The sequence below is a fragment of the Sminthopsis crassicaudata genome, chromosome 1, assembly GCF_048593235.1.
Source record: "Sminthopsis crassicaudata isolate SCR6 chromosome 1, ASM4859323v1, whole genome shotgun sequence".
Taxonomy (NCBI): domain Eukaryota; kingdom Metazoa; phylum Chordata; class Mammalia; order Dasyuromorphia; family Dasyuridae; genus Sminthopsis; species Sminthopsis crassicaudata.
The window spans coordinates 389162473-389179600 of NC_133617.1; the positions used below are offsets into that span (position 1 = coordinate 389162473).

General features: G+C 47.5%; 1 protein-coding gene across 1 annotated transcript in view; it reads left to right on the plus strand.

The window, feature by feature from the left end:
* HS3ST6 (heparan sulfate-glucosamine 3-sulfotransferase 6) overlaps positions 1–17128 on the plus strand; it is a 33642-nt gene that overhangs the window by 291 nt on the left and 16223 nt on the right. Inside the window, exon 1 of the mRNA XM_074279571.1 lies at positions 1–374. This exon is cut by the window's left edge and continues 291 nt beyond it. Within this exon, the coding sequence (XP_074135672.1) occupies positions 1–374 (374 nt within the window). The remainder of the gene's footprint in view (positions 375–17128) is intronic.

Here is a 17128-nt window from a genome sequence, read left to right on the forward strand (position 1 = left end):
TGCGCCGCTGCCCGCCCCCCGTCGCAGCCCGCCGCGCCCCCGGCCACTCGCACCCCGCAGCCGCCGTCCTGGGCGCCGCGGCCCGGACGGCTTCTCCCTGCAGCGGCAGCGGAGCCTGAGGATCCTCCGGAGTCCGATACGGAGCGCGGCGGAGCCGGGGCTCCCCGAAGCCCCGGGACTCCCGGCGGGGGCGGGCTGCCCTTAGCCAGCAGCTTCGGGAGCCGGCGCTTCCCGCAGGCGCTCATCGTGGGCGTGAAGAAGGGTGGCACTCGAGCCTTGCTCGAGTTCCTGCGAGTGCACCCAGACGTCCGAGCGCTGGGGGCCGAGCCCCACTTCTTCGACAGGTGCTACAACAAGGGGCTCGCCTGGTACAGGTAAGTGCCCCGTCATGCTCTCCAGCAAGCCGGGATCTCAGACGGCCGGAATCTGACCGGGGGTGCAGTCAGCCCTGAAGGCAGCTCCCGACCCTCTGCTTCCCCGTAGCTTCACTCACGCAGACACTTCCCCTGCTCTCCTCTCGGGAACGACGCCCTTTGAGAGGATGCCCGCCTCTCTTTTACTCGGTACTTCTTTTCACTTTGGTACAATTCTTCTTCCCCCTCAGCCTGGGTCTGCTTTCTTCCTTCCAGCCAGATCTTCCCCTACTTGGTGGGGAACTGAGGCCTTCTGTGTTTCCCTTTGTAGCTTTTCGAATATGAAAAATGAACTCCGGGCACCCAGGAGGACTTTTGCCCCTCATGTCATTGCCCCACTTCCTTCCCCTGCCCTTCTTTTTTGAGGAAAGAGAAAGCCCTCAGTCTCCTTTGTAGCTAAGGCTACTACAAAACCGTTTTCAGGGTTTGTCACGGGCAGCAAAAGTAGGGGGTTGGGAGGGTGTTGCCCAGAAACTTTTAGCAGCTTTGAAAGAAGTGGGTCCCGGCCTTTCTGTAACGGCTTTTAGCGAACTGCCTGAAAGAGTGTGGTGTCTTCGAGACCCCACCCTATGGGGCCAAGTCCTTTAGAAAGGATTGTCTTTCACCGGGAGAAAGGAAGGAAGAACTGTCCGGGGGGACTGTGACCCTATATCTAATTAGGTCCATGTGGAAAGTAGGGGAACAGTAGGACCTCCAGGCTTTGGAATAATTTCTAGATGTGTGTTGGGGTGTTTGCTGTTGAACCCTTGAAACTAGCTCAGACTGTAGCTTAGAATTAGGTAGGGATGTAGGCTCAAGAGCCCATCATCTCCCTAGCTTTGGTAGGAGCTTAGAGAAGGTCACTGAAGATGGGACAGGGATATGAATAAGTATGGGGGGAGGCGGAATCTATGACAGCAACAGTAGTCCTGTACTCAGGGGCTCAGGGAACCAGACTGGTTTCTAAGGAAAGATGACTAAGACTTGAAACATAGAAAGAGATCTCCTTTGCTTCTGTATTGAGCTTGTGACCAGAATTCAATCTTGTGAGTCTTTTGGTTTCTAAAGTGAGAGTAAGGGACTGGCTGAAGGTTTGGGGAGGGTAAGGAATAAAGATGATCTTTTATATCTTGGAGTGGTATGAACATGTTTCCCATTAGCTGGGAAACCCCAAAATGCAGAAAGCCAAGAGTGTGCTGGATTGCCAACTGGCAAAATGGCCAGGAGTTGCCTCTAACAGGCACAGTTATGCACCCAGTTGCTTGGGTGGAACTTGGGGAATAGTACATTAGATTGGGCACTGAATTGGAGGTGTAAGTCTGATTTTCTTTTTTCCTTTTTTTGTGTCTGATTTTCAAACTCTTACCTCTGTTACTTAATGACCTGATTGACTTAATCCCTCTAGCCTTTAATTACAATTCCTGTTATAAAGCAAGAGTTTTTTTTTTTTTTACTAGATAATCTGTAATTCTGTACTTTTAAATTGGGGGCGAATCTTCTCTTTTGACTGACTGTAGTCACTATATCTTTGCTGTTGGCCTGTTGTAGTTTATCTGAGACCAGGAATTAGCCCAAAAGGAAAGTCTTCCCATGACTGGAAGTCTTAACTAACCCTTTCTAATAGGGAAAGGCATTGTGTTTGGGAAAGAGAATAGATTCACAAAGCTTAAAGACCTTCCCTCTTGTGCTAAACCTGCAGGGAGCCGCCCTCCCTGTTTGCCAGCTCTCAGGGCTTCAGGCTTTATGAACCACACAGACGGGTATCTCCAGAAGTTTCAGGGTTCGAGTGGACATGATAGGAATATTTGGGAAATGAGCCTTCTCTCTATTTACTATTAACAAACTCCATCAGGGCTTCGAAAGTTTGGGACTTTGTTTTGTGGGGCAAGCAAAGACCTTTGGAATCTTGGGGGGAAGTTGGAGGCGTAAGTGAAGTTGGAATCGTGAGAACAATTTGTGTCCTTTGCTAGTGCTTTAGCATCCCCCTTTCTCTTCTCACCCAGTCTGCTTTTTTTCCCCATAAGAAGGACTTGGGACATTATTACTGTTGAAATCTCTGTCTCATGGCAGTTAGCAGGAAAGGGTCCCAGAACTCCCTGCTGACTTCTTTGACACAAGCAGAAATTAAGTACTGTTGCTGGAGGAAGCAGCTGGCCCAGTATCGAGTGAATGAGCTTATATGGTCCTGGAACTAATGTAATGCCACAGAAATGACTATGGGCCGTGACCTGGAATCTGCCCTCTCGGTTTTCTAATTTCCAGTCCCAGATCTGGCTGTCAGGTACATAACCCTAAATCCTGCCCATTTTAGGTTCTGGGGCTTTACAAGTTTATGAGCTTTGGGCCATGGGCGTGAGGAAAAGTTTCAGGCAATCCAGGGAGTGATGTCACAGATGGAAAACATCGTGGGAAGGACCCAGAAGTCGTCTTGGTAGAGTAGAAAGAAAAGAAGAATTAGCATCAAGATAACCTGGGCTTGAATTTTAGATACTTAGTACTTGTGAGGAGGACCTGGGTATTTCACTTTTCTGAACCTCAAGTTTCGTTTATGTAAAATGAGCATGTTTCACTAGATGGTTTCTAAGATTCCTTCCAGCTCCCATTTCTGTGATAAGCATGTGGACTAGTGTTTTAATTAACAGGAAAGAGGTAGGTAGAGTGTCTGTGACTGTTAGATATCCACAGATAGACCTTACGGATGTTTGGCTTTTCCCCTTTTCCGGGCTTTAGCTCAGACATGTGTATGTGTCTATCTGCCCGTTCATCTGTCTTTCTGTTTTGGGAGGGCTAGAGCCTGGCTTGGTTGTTCAGAACATTGTGGCCCACCCCAGAGGGTAAAGTGAACCAAGAAGTTGATGTGGGTTTGAGAGAAGGCTGCTTCTTGTGTGTGTGTGTGTGTGTGTGTGTGTGTGTGTGTGTATCCGGGTGAGTCCCGCTCCAATTACAGGGTTACTCCATTAGCTTCAGGATTTAGTGTTATTGGCAGCTGGAAAGTGGAATTAAGGGAGATGCCTCCAGGAGGGAGGGAAATTGAAGCCTTGTGATCTCTCAGATGGAGACTCAAACTGTGTAGACATTCTGGTGTCCACCTCCATCACTGGTATCTCCTTGTTGTCCTGGGTTCTAATAGTACACTGTGTATCTGCCAAGAAACACAGTGATCTCCTCTCTGAGAACAGGGCCCCCTCCCCAACAAGGTTTTTCTTCCTTTGTACTTTCCTAATGGTCAGACTATAAAACCATATTAAATTGACTCTAATTTATCTTGAAGGTTGGACTATCTTATCCACGATGGGATTTATAATTGGAAAGGTAGCTCATATATGTCTAACACTTTGCAATTTACAAAATGCTTACTCTCTTTGAGTTCATTTTACAGATGAGGATGTGAACCTTTCTGGAATAAACATTTCTTTTCTTTTATCTCCAGCACCTAATACAGTATCTGACACGTAGTAAGTATTTCATTGTTGACGATTGAGAAAACTGAGGTGTAGAGGAGAAATTCAGTGATTTTTTAGTACCACACAGTAAATGTTAAATTTCCTGACACACACCTCCCTCCCCATATTGTGTTCTTTCCTTTGTATAGTTCTGGGCCAGTTTCCCTCTGGTCCTTTCCTGAATATGCTTTAGACCCATTTCCTCTACGTTGAAAATAAACTCCTAGAGGGCAGGAATGACTTCATTTGAATGCATGCACTGTGCCTGGCTTTAGGCTGTGGAAAAGTTTGTAGAATTGGATCCAGTTGGAAGCATTTCTGATGATAATTAACCTGAGAGGCACCACGAGGCTCCCTTTTGTGCTTTCCTTTCAAAGCTGGAAGAAGGCTCTAGGTGGGAGAAAAGTCCTTGGATGGGAAGTCTGGGCATCCTCTCCGAAGTTCTGCTTTACTCTGGGACCCTGGCCTAGTCAGTCCCCCTAAGAGTTCCTGTCTCCCCTTATAGCAAAGGATCAGATAATCTTTAAGGTCCCTTTCCAACTCTGACAGTCTGATTTGTAGATTGTCTGCCTTTCTTCCTCCCTTCCTCTCCACCCCCCCCCCAAGATAAATGACTGTAGTTTTTTTCCCTCTAACCCTTTAGCCCTTGAGTTTATACTGATAGTGATATAGAAGCCTTTTTTTTTTTCCTTTTTCTTTTTACTGGTTCCAGGTTTATATATCACAATCCAATCAATCTTTTAAAGGGTGTCCCTGAGTAGGGGCCTCTCTGGGACCTCTTTTAGACGGAAGAGAGGGTCAGAGGAGACAGTTTTTAGCTTTCAGGAAGCAGGTATGTCTGTTCAGGGGGGAACAGCTATATTTCCCCCAGCATTCCTAGTGTCCATGTTCATGGAAAGTCAGTTCCCTCTTCTCAGAAGTACTGGGCTTCTTTGAAACTGGGTAGGGGGAAATTTAGAAATAAATATTTCTGCTTGAAGATACTGATAATTATCTTAGAGAGTCTTTTTATTTAAATTCGATCTTATTTCAATTGTGAATTCTCTCCATTTTTCCTCTCCTTCCCCTTCTTCCACCTATTGAGAAAGCTAGAAAAATAAAACCGTTACAAATATGTATAGTCATGCAAAACAAATTCTTGGGGAATCTTTTATGTAGGGTAGGTAAAACCACATTGCTTCTGCATAATGGAGAGCTGGTTCCTGAGAAACAAAGCCCTCTATATACATTCTAGACTTTCAGAATGGCAGCTCTCAGAAGGTCCTTTGGGGTCATCTGGTCCAATTTCCTCAGTTTATAGATGGCAAAACTGAAAAGGGGATAGAAGTTTATTAGCAGGTCACGCTGAAAATGAGACGGTTAGAACTAGAACTTTGTCCTAGACAAAAATTCCCCAGGAAGTCTCTGGTTTTATCCAGAGATACTGATATTCCCTAAAACTTCTTTCTCTTCCTCCCCATCAAACAGATTTTATTTCAATTATAATACAAAGTAAGGGACCTCTGAGACTGTAAGCCAATCTTCCTATTTTCAGATAAAAAAATTGAGGCTCAGGGTTCAAATGGCTTATCTAAGATAGTAATTAGGAATTAATTAGGAAAAGGAAAACTGGAACCTGGGACTCAGGTCCACTTTAATTCAAAGAATTAGCATAAAACTGGAGATAATTTGAAGAATTGGGATTTAAGCCAAAGGTTGAAAAGCTCCTATCTTTTATATGTGGATGAATAAATGTCTCTGAAATTTCTGCCATGATCCTGTTGGTGCAAGTGAAAAAATCCAAGCCTGCCAGCTTTGGCAGGCAATGGAAAGGGACTGGGCCAAGGCCTTATTTATTGATTAAAACACAGTGTCAATAACCACTTTGGCCCCCCAGGGAGTGGTCCTGTCTCTAATGATCTTTGTCCCATTTTGAAATAATTCTGTTGTCTCTCCGGGTCTTTTCTTTCCCCTGAAGTTAAGAAAATCTCAATGGCTGTCCTAATTTCCAAGCGTCTTGGCTAGTCTAATAGGGTCTTTAGATGCCTGAGCTAAAGTGGATTTTGCTACTTAACTCTGCCCAGGAATCCTGAAGCAAATAATTATAGCTGCTCACCCCGAGGAGGAAGTAGGATAGAGCAGGAAGCTATGGGGAAGCCTGAATGTTAATTGGAGCCCATATTTAAGAGCTTATTACTGACCTTTGAGAAGTTTTGACTGTATTAAGCTTGGGTGGGGATTGAGAACTTGGCTAATGAAAGGGTTGAGCAAAGGCGCCTTAATACCAGGGTTTAGCCCTAAAACAGTTTTCAAAGAGCCCTTAGAATCCAACTGCCTCACCCTGCTGTCTTGCTGGGAGCCATTTGGAAGGATAGCCTGCCTAGTGGGGGTGGGGGTTGCCCGCCCCGGAAAGAAGGTCCTTAGGGTGAGGGGGCAGGGATGTGGCCGGGGCCCAGCCTTGTGGCTGACTAGGGGAATAGGGCCGTCTCTGTAGAGCCTCTAAGGGGTTCGTTCTGCTTGTACTTGTTTGAGAGGGAGAATAGGAGTATGTGTGATGGTGGGTACGGGAGAGTGTGAAGGTGTTCTGTGAGTGTTTTTTCTCCTTAATGTGTTTATGTGGGTCTGTGAGTTCATAGTGGGGTGTTTGTGTGTGGGTGTGAATGTACTCGTTGGCAGGGACGGTGTTTGTGGTTGGAAAAATGTCGTTTTTTAGTGCGTTCAACAGACTTGAGATATTTTCACCTTGTAATAATAATAATATCTAGTATTTATATAATGGTTTATATTGAAAGTTGCCAAGTGCTCTATATGTATCGTTTCATTTGATCCTCACAACCACCCTGCAGGGGAAGTGGGCTGCCCAGAGGTGCCGGAGGGGGCTCTGAGAGATTTGAACCCAGGGCTTCCAGAGAACACTAATCTAGTACCTGCCTAGTTGGGGGTAGGGAGAGAGAGCATTGGCTGCAAGGGACTTGGTTCTGGGGTCAGCCGGACTCCCTGCCAGTTCCTCCTTGCTCACTCTCCCCGGCCCTGTGCTGTCTTGGAAGAGCCGGCTTATTTGAGTCATTTTCTGAGACGGGGTGGGGCAGATGATGGGCAGAATTTTTCCCACAGGACTCTGTAGCAGACACGGTGGGAAGCCCCCCAAGTCCCCCGAGCCTAATCTTGTGCATCTGCCTACAACCTGCAGCATTAGGGTCAGACCCAAGGGGGCCATGGGGAATCCAAACTTCGGGGAATTGATGAGGGGAGGGAAGAGAATTGCATTTATATAGTCATTGGTCACTGGGGTCTTATTAGTAATCAGCAAGCCTTAGTCTGCAGGGAGCAGACATGTGACCTCATTAAATGCCCCTACTGATGACCAGGGCCTTATTGATTCACAGAGTGGTCTGGAGGTCATCCCTGTACTCCTCACCTCAGCTTCGGCCCTCGAAGCAGAACTGGGACTGACAGCCGGCGGTCCGAGAGGCTCCCGCCTGCAGGAGCGGTACCTGAGGGTGCCTTGGACCCTCATGTGTACGGGAGAGCGGAGGACTCCTCCGGGGCTCCCCTGAGCACACGCCTGTGGCTGCTGCCCGCTCTGAAGTCACCATTGTAATCTTCTGCTCTGTGACCCTTGGCTAATTGGAACAGCTTCAGAGGGGGCAGCTGTTGAGTGAGGCGGGTGGGGGGGTAGCCCCCCAGGGAGCAATCCTTCTGGATGGGCACCATATGGTAGAGCCACTGGGCTGCATGCAACAGAGATAGCCCCGGGCTCTCTCTTCTCACGGCAGTGAGTTACAACCCTGGAGACCTTTAGGGGAGGGGGCTTAGTCAGGGGAGGGGACAGGGTGAGGGGAAGAGCCACAGAGAGTCTCAGGTATCCAGCGGGCCTCGGCGGAGAGAGGGACTCGCCTGAGCTCTCCAATACTAGTCCCTGGTCCCCTGTCTTAAAAGGCGGACTTCCCCTCTCATTGCTCTCCTCCCCTTCCCGCCCCCACCCCCATCTCTTCCCGGGGAACTGCTTTTTCTGTGTGCAGTGACCTTCCCTCCATCCTTCTTTCTGTCCTTTCTTTTTGGTTATTCAGAGCTTCTGGGGGTGGGGAGCAGAGTGGGGTTCCTTAGGCCTCCAGCCCAGCTTGTGGGGGCAGGGCTTTCTCCTTAGAGAAGGGACTAGAATTCAGGCTGGACTAGGGGTGGAAAGCTGCCCTTCCCCCTCCCACCCCCACAGTCCTCACTCCGGGACCATTTTCCCCCCTTCTCTCCTTTCTTCTTCCTGCTGCCCCATCCCCAAAACTAGAAGAAAGGGGAGGGGCACGGCTGCAACACTGTGGCCATTAACCAGGCTCTAGAAGGGTGGGTGTGGGATGACAACATCTAAGAGCCTCCTTTCCCTCTTTCAGCCTCAGATTTAGTCCGTCCCCACCTCCTCCAGGTTGGTACAAAGGCTCCTGGAGCCACGCCAGAAAGGACCTGACACCCCCAAAGCCCAGAGGGATCGGCGTGTGGGCCGGGGGCCAAGGGGGCTCTTTGACCAAGTGGGGCACCTATAACCTGCTAATCCAATTTACCTGAAGTTCTTTTTCGGAGCACAGAGTAGATTTTGTACTTTAAATAGTATGATTGGATGATGCACGGTGGAGGAGGGGATAGGAAAGCACCCTCCCTTTCTGCCGCTTTGTTCCCTGAAATACAGGCCACACCCCTCTAGGGGGACCTTATGCAGATGCAACTCCTCTGGTATTATAGGGTTTTCTATGCTATTCAAGTCTGTCTCAGAGCCTCTGCCCGGCCGGGGGAGGGGAGACGGTGGGGGAGACGGGACTATTTATCTGTAATGAGGATGGTAATCCAGGCCCCACCCAGCTCCCAGGGTTCCCTTCCCTCCCCAGGATAAGGACCATTTGTTAAATGGTATCGATCACCGCCGTCCCAGAGTTCCCTGAGTGGGGGTCCGGGGGCAGTACCCCAATTGGGCCTCTGTAGTGTTGGCACCTCGGGAGCGATGGAAGCCTGGGAGTCAGAGATTAAGTCCTGGCTCTGCCGTTTATTAGCCGTATGGTCCTGGGAAAGTCAGTTTACCTCGGAGGGCTTCAGCTTGCGCCTATGTAAAATGAGGAGCCTGAGAGTAGATCTCCGGGCTCTCTTTCAGCTCTCGATGTCTGTGAGCCTTTTGAGGGAGGGACGGTCCGTTCTCCTGCCTGTCTGGGTAACTTATCTGGACGGTCAGGCGAGACTGAGGGAGCAGTTGGTCGCCTGGGGCTTGATGAAAGCCACAGGGAAATGCAGACCAGATGTGGATCAGCAGAGATAATTTGTTAGACAATTTGTTAGATGCTGGTTGTATGGGGGTGTGGTTCCCCTTCAGTCCTCTGGACTCAGACCCCGGCCCCCTCCCCAAAGAGAGGCAGGACAGGGCACTGCCGGGACCTGCTGGGACATAGGGGGCTTCGATAAGAATTTCTCTTCTGCTTTTATCTCCTTGGGACAGGGAACGAATTTACCCCGATGGGAGGTGTGATGGGAGGCGATTGTGTCCCTTTCCCCTTTCCTCCTCGTCCGGAGAAGCCTCCTAGCTGGGGCCCGCCGGGGGGAAGAAGCTCGGAAGGAGCCCTGAGCACTCTTGCTATGGCAGGATTAGCATCTCCAGCCTCCCCGAGGGAGATGCTCCTCCGGATGGAGGAGGCCCAGGTTGGAGGCAGAGACTTTACTGCTAACTTAAGCGGGCCACGGACCAGCATGTGTCAGATAAGAAGTGCCGTGGAGTCCCAGTACTGTCCCACGCTGAGCCTGGGGCAGGGGTTGGAGGGGGGGATGAGGAATCACTGGGGGGGCCATCTCTGGGCTTTGGCCCTCCGCCCGCACACCGAATGAAGAACCAAGGGAGCAGGGCTGTCTGGGTGACTGGCCTGCGTGGCCTGACTGGATGTTCCCCGAGCAGGGCAGGGGATGGAAGTGGATCTTGGGAGGAGCACTATCAGTCTCTCAAATTTAGGACACCGAGCATCAGTTTTAATGGGTCAGGAACCACAAACATTTGGTTCTTCATACCCCGGGGCCCATCCTTTTCTCCCTCCAGCCCATAAGCCGCCCCTCAAAGAAGCGAGCCGTGACTGTGCCGGGGAGACTGGAAACAGAGCAGCAGACTAGGAAACTTCAGAAGCTGTTTCTGATTAATTTCCCCTTTCTTGTCGATTTTTCTTTCCAGAAAAGAAGGGGGAAAGAGAGAAGGGGGGAACTGGTAATCTATCCGGGTTTGAAGAGGGTAATCGGTTTTCAAATAGGCGGGGAACGGAAAGGAAATCCCTAGCCAGTTTCAAGTTGGAGCCGACCCTGAAATCCTGCAGGGCTTCCTGGAGCTGGGAGCCCGGCTGCTGCAGCCCGGGCCGGCCCTTTGTCCGGAAGAGAAGGATTTAGCAAAGCGATTTTCTGATCTAAAAGTTTGGGAGTCAGTTTTTCTCCCTTGAATTCTTCCCCTGACCCCCAGGACTGGGAGGGGGGGGAAGGGGGCTCTGGGGAGATGCTGCTTTGTTTCCTGTTCTGGGGCCAAGTATTCCCAGGATCTCTCCAACAAGGCAGACTTTTTTCCTCTGGGGGTGGGGGTGGAGGTGGGGGAAGGGTATCTTCCTGAGTCCTGCCTCAGAGGCAGGATGGGAAGGTGGAGCGACCTCGTAGGACTGCTTCTAGACCCCAGGTTGATTGAAGATGGGACTGATCTAAAAGGTAAAGTTTCCATTAGATCTGGGTATGATAGGTGGAGAAAGTTGAGGACTCGCACCTCTAGAGACAGAATGGTACAGTGGGGGGGGGGGACCACTAGCTTTGGGTTCAAATCCTGCCAACTCACTGTCTTCCCTGTGTGATCTTCAGCAAATGACATTTCAACTCTTGGTGGAAAATGATAGCCTCCGAGGTCACTTTTGCCTCAAAAAACTCTGTGATTGTAGTGAAGGTAGGGCGAGGTCTCAAAGGCATGGGAATAACAAGCTTTTATGGTTGGGGCCACCGGGCAGGGGCGTCCCACATCCCCAGCCCCCAAGGATGGGCTCACCTGGCAGGGCCCAAGCAGGAATTCTTCCAGACTGGGCTAGCCCATCATTCAACAGGGGGGAGGGGGGAGAGACCCAGGTCACAGCAGCATATGCAGATGTTCTGATGGGGGGGGTAGTAGTCAGAACCTGGTTGTGCTGCCCTGGGATGGATCCTCAGGAAACAGTCTTGGTTAACATGAATGACTCTGGAAAGTCTGGAGCAATGGGGGCTCAGGGGAGCCTCCTGGGGCCCTGCGATGTTTTTGTCCCTCCCACTCATGGGGTCAGTTTAGTAGCAGTCTTGTCAGTTGTCTCCTATTTTTTTTTTTTTTTTTTTTTTTTTTGATCAGTAAAAGGAAGTCACTCTAAGTAATTGAAAAACCAATGAAGGTCCCCAGGGAACAGATAATGAAACATACCTCCCAACAAATGGCAGAGGCCACAGACTACTGGGGCAGAATTTTGTGTACGCTGTCAGATGGGCTCACTTAATTGTTTTTCTTGGTCAGATGAGGGATTTATTTCTATCTTGGGGAGAGTTTAAATGACTGTGATAATAAAGAGGCATCATTGAAATATTTTTAAAGTTTGATGAAATCCCCTCCCCCAACCCACACAGACTAACCCATTTTGCAGATGCTGACCCAGAAGCAGATAGTTTAGGGAATCACACAGGGCAGAGCTAAGACCCCTGGCTGTGCATTCCCACACCTCTTCCTAGCAGCTGGGCTGTTCTTTTATCTCTAAGGTTGAAATTGGTGACCCTAATGATTTGTTTAGTATCTGAACACCCAGGGTTCCTCCCAGCTTCCCACCACCCTTTCTTTCTTTTTCTAATCCCCCACGTGCCCAGACTGAGGGTAGGGAAGCCTCAGTTTCTCCTGTAAATCAGTCTCTGGTATCCAGCCCCTTGCCAAGGGTCCGGAAAGGAAATTCTTCCAGATCACCCGCTCTTGGAGCTGTGAGGTTTGGGTGCTTGCCTGAAAAGGGAGAAGGATCAGGAGACTGAGCCCCCTACTCAGATAACCAGTGAGTGCTGTTTGTCTGCTGTGTGAGAACCCGGAGCTGGAAGGCAGGCCCAGCTGTCCCTGGCCCCTGGATCTAAGGGAGCCTAGCCCCCTCCTAACCGTCTCCTGAAACAATGGTGCTAAATTGGATCAGAAACAAATCCTTTCTGGCCTCCTCTGGAGGGCTGTTTAGAGCCAGAGTACAGAAATGCTTCTTCTGTCACCCACCTCCCCCCATCCCTTGTGCTGTATTCCAGTCCCGTTAGCATTCCCTGAGAGCACTGGGGCTACTGCTGAATTGGGGGGTTTGCCTGGGGGGGAGAGAAACAGGCACACACATTTGCTGAATGCCTCTCTGGTTTAGATTAAGAATACTAAAAAGAGTTGTTTATTCTGGGCCCATGGCCCCCACCCAGACTCAGCTAGGAAGGGCTCCAAGTAGGATGTGGGGGGGGGGGGGGAGGAGGAGGAGGTTCTAGGGAAATCTCAGTTGTGAAGTGAGACTCACTCCTCATCCTGGTCTTAGTCCTTGGGTTCCCTCCCCTGTGGAGGTCTCATCATTGACCAGCCATTGTACAGTCAGATCCTGATATAATAACGCTCACTTGGTAACTTTATTTGTGAATTATTCATTAACCTCATCCTGTATGGAAAAAAAAAGGTGTTACATTTAGTGGAGCTTATTTTTTAGTGGAGATAAGACACCAATATAGATAGAAATAATGTACTGTACCATGATTAATATGATGAGTGCATTAGAGAATTACAGAACGAGGTGCTATTTGAGGCTTGGAGATGATGGGAAACGGCATGCACGTATGCATGCGACATCAGGGAAGGCTTCATGGAAGAGGTGGTATTTGAATCCAGCTTAAAGGATGGGCAAGGGAAGAAGGTGGACAAGGAGACAGGAGGGCATATGGCATGTTTTGGGTAATAGAGAATGAACCCATTTAATGAGAGCATGGAGTGCAGAGGGAAGTAGAATTGTATAAGGCTGGAAAGGTAGAATAACTCCCAGCCCATGGTGGACTACTTGAGGGCTAGCTTGGGCAAAGGAATTTGAACATCATTTGGGAGGCAGTGGTGGATCTGGGATCATTTAATATTTTGAATAACAGATTTAGGATGCAAGGACCAGATTCTTATACAGCTCTCCATAGACCCCATGGCTGAATAAATCAGTATTTGGGCTTCCCTAATATTTTGTTAATATCTGTGTTTGGCATCTATCACCTCATCATATTTTTGTGTCTCTTCCTTTGTTCAGCTTGCTTAATTTTCAAAGGTTATGGTTTTTTAATTAATTTTTTTTGGTGAGGCAATTAGGATTAAATGACTTGCCAAGAGTCACACAGATAGGAAGTGTTAAGTGTCTGAGGCTGGCTTTAACTCTATCTACCATGTCATTTAGCTATTCCTTCCTCTTTTTAAATTTATTTGATTTGGGGAAAGTTTAATAATTTTCTAAGGAAGTCCAGGAATCAGAGGAGCACAGAATCCTTGTAAGAATCACAGGTTCATATTTAGAGCTGGAAGGGATCTTAAAAGCCATCTAATTCAATCTCCTTACTTTACAGATGACAAAGAGCCTCAAAGAAGTCAGTTGACTTCTTTGAACACCTACTAAAGTTCAGAGATAAGATTTGAACACAAGACTTCCTTCCTCCAAGCTCAGCACGATACCCAGCACCCTATGCTCTCCAAAGATCACCTAATTCAACCCTTTATAGGTGAGGAAATAGAAGGGTAGAGATATTAAATTACTTTTCTTAGCTCGCCCCATAGTAGTAGTAGAGTCAGAATTTGAATCCTCTTCCCCAACTTCAAATCCAGCACTTCCAAATAATTGGGAGCTTCCTGCTCTCCTCCCCTACAATGTGGAGAGAGGGCTGGAGGACTAAGAGAAGCCGATAGCCAGCCCTTTTCATCCATTTCATTCCATTTGTTTTCGCCTTAGGAAAGTGGCTGTTTTGTGAGTTATTGTGAAATTGAACTCAGGTACTTGCTGTGTCGGCTCTTTTGGGGGAGAACCTTTTGGGTTTGTTATGTTTATAAACTACATGTTTAACTACATTACTTATGAAAGTCAAACTATTTTATAGACTATATTGCTACACAGAGGCCTATTTTGGGAATGGTTTAGGGGGAGGCAGAGTTGTGACTTGCTTAGGGGATAGAGCTAGGACCCCTGTCTGGGCACTCACACACAGCTAGTAAATGTCTGTAGCTAGATTTGAGTTCATGTACTCCTGATGCTCTCCTCTGTAACATCGAGCTGCTCCAGAGACTTACTTTTGTGTCTCATTGTGGTGTGGAGGTCCTTCTGGGTCCTTGTTCAGTGGAGCATAAGTTCTACCATGCTGGAAGATCTTTGAGTAAATCTTTCACAGTGAGTCTACTGGTCCAAGAATAAATATAGCCAGGTACAAAAGAGCTCAATGGCAAGAACTGGCTGCCATGGCAACCCATGGAACAAAATACAAAATGGTCCTTAGTTCTGTTTGAGCCCATGTTATTTTTCTATGTTACCAGGGGCAAAGGGGAGGAAAAGATGGCAGAGGATACTTTAGAAAATGCAAGCTTAACTGTAGGTACAGACATTATTGTCCCCTAGCCAGTGATGACATTCCTCTAGGAGAACTGAACCACATCAGTATTGATATTCTTGTGATAAACAAAACCAGAAGACAAGGAAGTTGTAACTAAATGAAAGGAAATATGGCTCCCAGGCTGTCCCTGGAGAGAGACAAAGAGCTGGTTTCATCAAGCACCCAGAGGAAATGGGTTTCTGTGTTTATGATGACCATGACTAAAAAAGACCACCTTGAAGATAATTGCAATTTGGGTACCAACATCAGTTAATGGATAAAGAAATTCGTGATGAACTTGACTAGATTCTTCAAGTTAAGCTGTTGAGTTTGATAGTTGGTGACTTCAGTGTGGACAGGGGAAGATGTCCAGAGGGAAAAAAGTGGGTTGAAAAATGTCACTTAGGTTTGATCAGTGAAAGAGAGAATGTAGGTGTATGAGAAAGCTCGGGTACATCTCCGAACAGTTCCTGTTTTCTTCCAGAAAAGAGTGAAGGCACTGAAAATGATGAGTCCTGAATGATCACAGGAAATTAAATTGACTATATTGTGAGAGGCAGGAAATAATCACTTAGTGCTGTCTCATTTAGTCCATTGATTAGTCTGGGCAAGGGTCAGAATCAACACCAAATTAGAAAAAGGGACAAAGATGGAAAGATACTGGGAACGTTACAAAAGCTTCAACCTAACTATTCAAATGAGCAGTCAATATAAAAACACAAGGGGGTGGGGAGGTGGTAGGAAAAGGCAAATAAACTGACCTTGACTCTGACCTTTTCCTGTAAAAGTTTAACTAATGTAAAGCAAGCACTCCCAGGAGTTCATTTTTTGAAATGACTAGAAAGTGCCCCAGGCTGCAAATGTGGGACATCCTTGCCCAGTAGAGAGATATAACAATTTAATACTAGTGTTGCTGCTGCTTCTATTACTAGCATTTATACAGAGTTTCAAGGTTTCCAATTTATTTTGCAAATATTATCTCATTTTATTTTCACAATACAAGGAGGTTATATTCCCCCATTTTATAGATGAGGAAACTGAGATAGAGGTAAGTGATTTGCCCAGTCACACAGCTGGTTAAGTGTCTGAGCCTGGATTTGAATTTGATTCTTGATTCTATCCATTGAACCTCATTGTAAAACAGTTTGGAGAAAGACCAACAACTAATCTCATGGTTTTGTAAAAGCAAAAATGTAGGCAAACCTAAGTCTGGAAAATGTGGTGTTAGACCTGAGTCACATTACCCCCAAGAGTATTCCAGAGATAGAGTGGTGTGATAGATAAGGTTCTGGACTATGCCCTTACAAAAAAGCAGCCCACATCCCCTTCAGGGTTCATAGTGCGCTCCCTTTACAACAGATGAGTCCCAGAGAAATGAAATTCTTTGCCCAAAGAAGCCCAGCCAATGCGTGGAGCCCAGAATCCTAGGCCCAAGGCCACTGTTTTTCCCTTTATACCAGGCTCTGCTGTTTTCCCCACAGTAACCCAAATTGTGTAATCGCCTTGCCAGCCCCCACATATAGGCTAGGGAAGCCTGTGCTAAATCGAATCCAATAAATATGTTTCAAACACAGAGAAGATGAAGGATTTAGCCTGTCCCCTTTTCCTCAGGTGGTCCAGTAAAGGAGACTAAGATGGGGTGACCCTCAGGGCTTTGAGGAGTCTCAGCAGAAGGCATTTATATATGGCCACCTACCCATGCACAAACGAGTATTCCTGGAATATCTGTTATTAAAAACTGAGGGTGGTGAAACAGGACTGGGTGATACTAGCAGTAAGCATGTAGAGCAACCAGAGAGCTGTGTGACCTTGAACAAAATGGTTTCTGAGGTCCAGTGATGGTTGAAACTCCAGGGGCTCTCTGGACAAGAGTCTTAGTCCCAACAGAGAGAAGACCAGTGGAAAGTGTAGGATGGCTTCAGAATCCAAGCACCTGGGTTCAAATCCCAGCTCTGTTACTTACTGTCTGTGGAATCTTAGATAAGTCACTTAATTTTGGGGGCCTCATTTCCTGGAGAATTGGAGAAGATGATTTCCAAGGTCTCTTCTATTTCTATGGCGCTGCTATGTTTGGGAGCCTATGGGTATTCCCTGCTCCCCTTTTCTCCAAGCTCTTACTTTGGGTCAGCTCCAGGGAAAAGCAGAGACCCAGGGTAGGAGGGACAGGAACCCCTCTGAGGTTTTTCCTGTCCAGTCCCTTGGTTTGTGTTACTGGAGAATCCCAAACTGAACAGGGAACAAATGTTTTCTATAAATGCTTCATTTATGCTTCAAGGTTTGTCAGATGTCTTATGCAAGCATTTTCTTCTTCTGATATTTTGGTGAAGTATATACTACCATCTTGAACTCAGATCCTCCTGACTTCAGGGCTGATGCTCTCTATCCACTGTACCACCCAGCTGCTCCCTCTCTTTGGCTTTTTAGACCCTTCATAGACTAGACCCTTCCTACCTTTTCAGTCTTCTTACATCTTACTCCTACAGTGACGCTGATCTCAATGTTGCTGATCAATCTCCTGCCCTCCACACTTTGAGTGCTCTTCCTCCTCACCTTTGCTTTTTCTGGTTTCCTTCTAGGCTCAGCTAAAGTCTCACCTTTTATATGACTACTTTTTCCAGTTCCTCTTATTGCTAGGGCCTTTTCTCTGGGATTATCTCCAAAATATCTTATATGTATTTTTTTACACAATTTGCATGTTGTCTC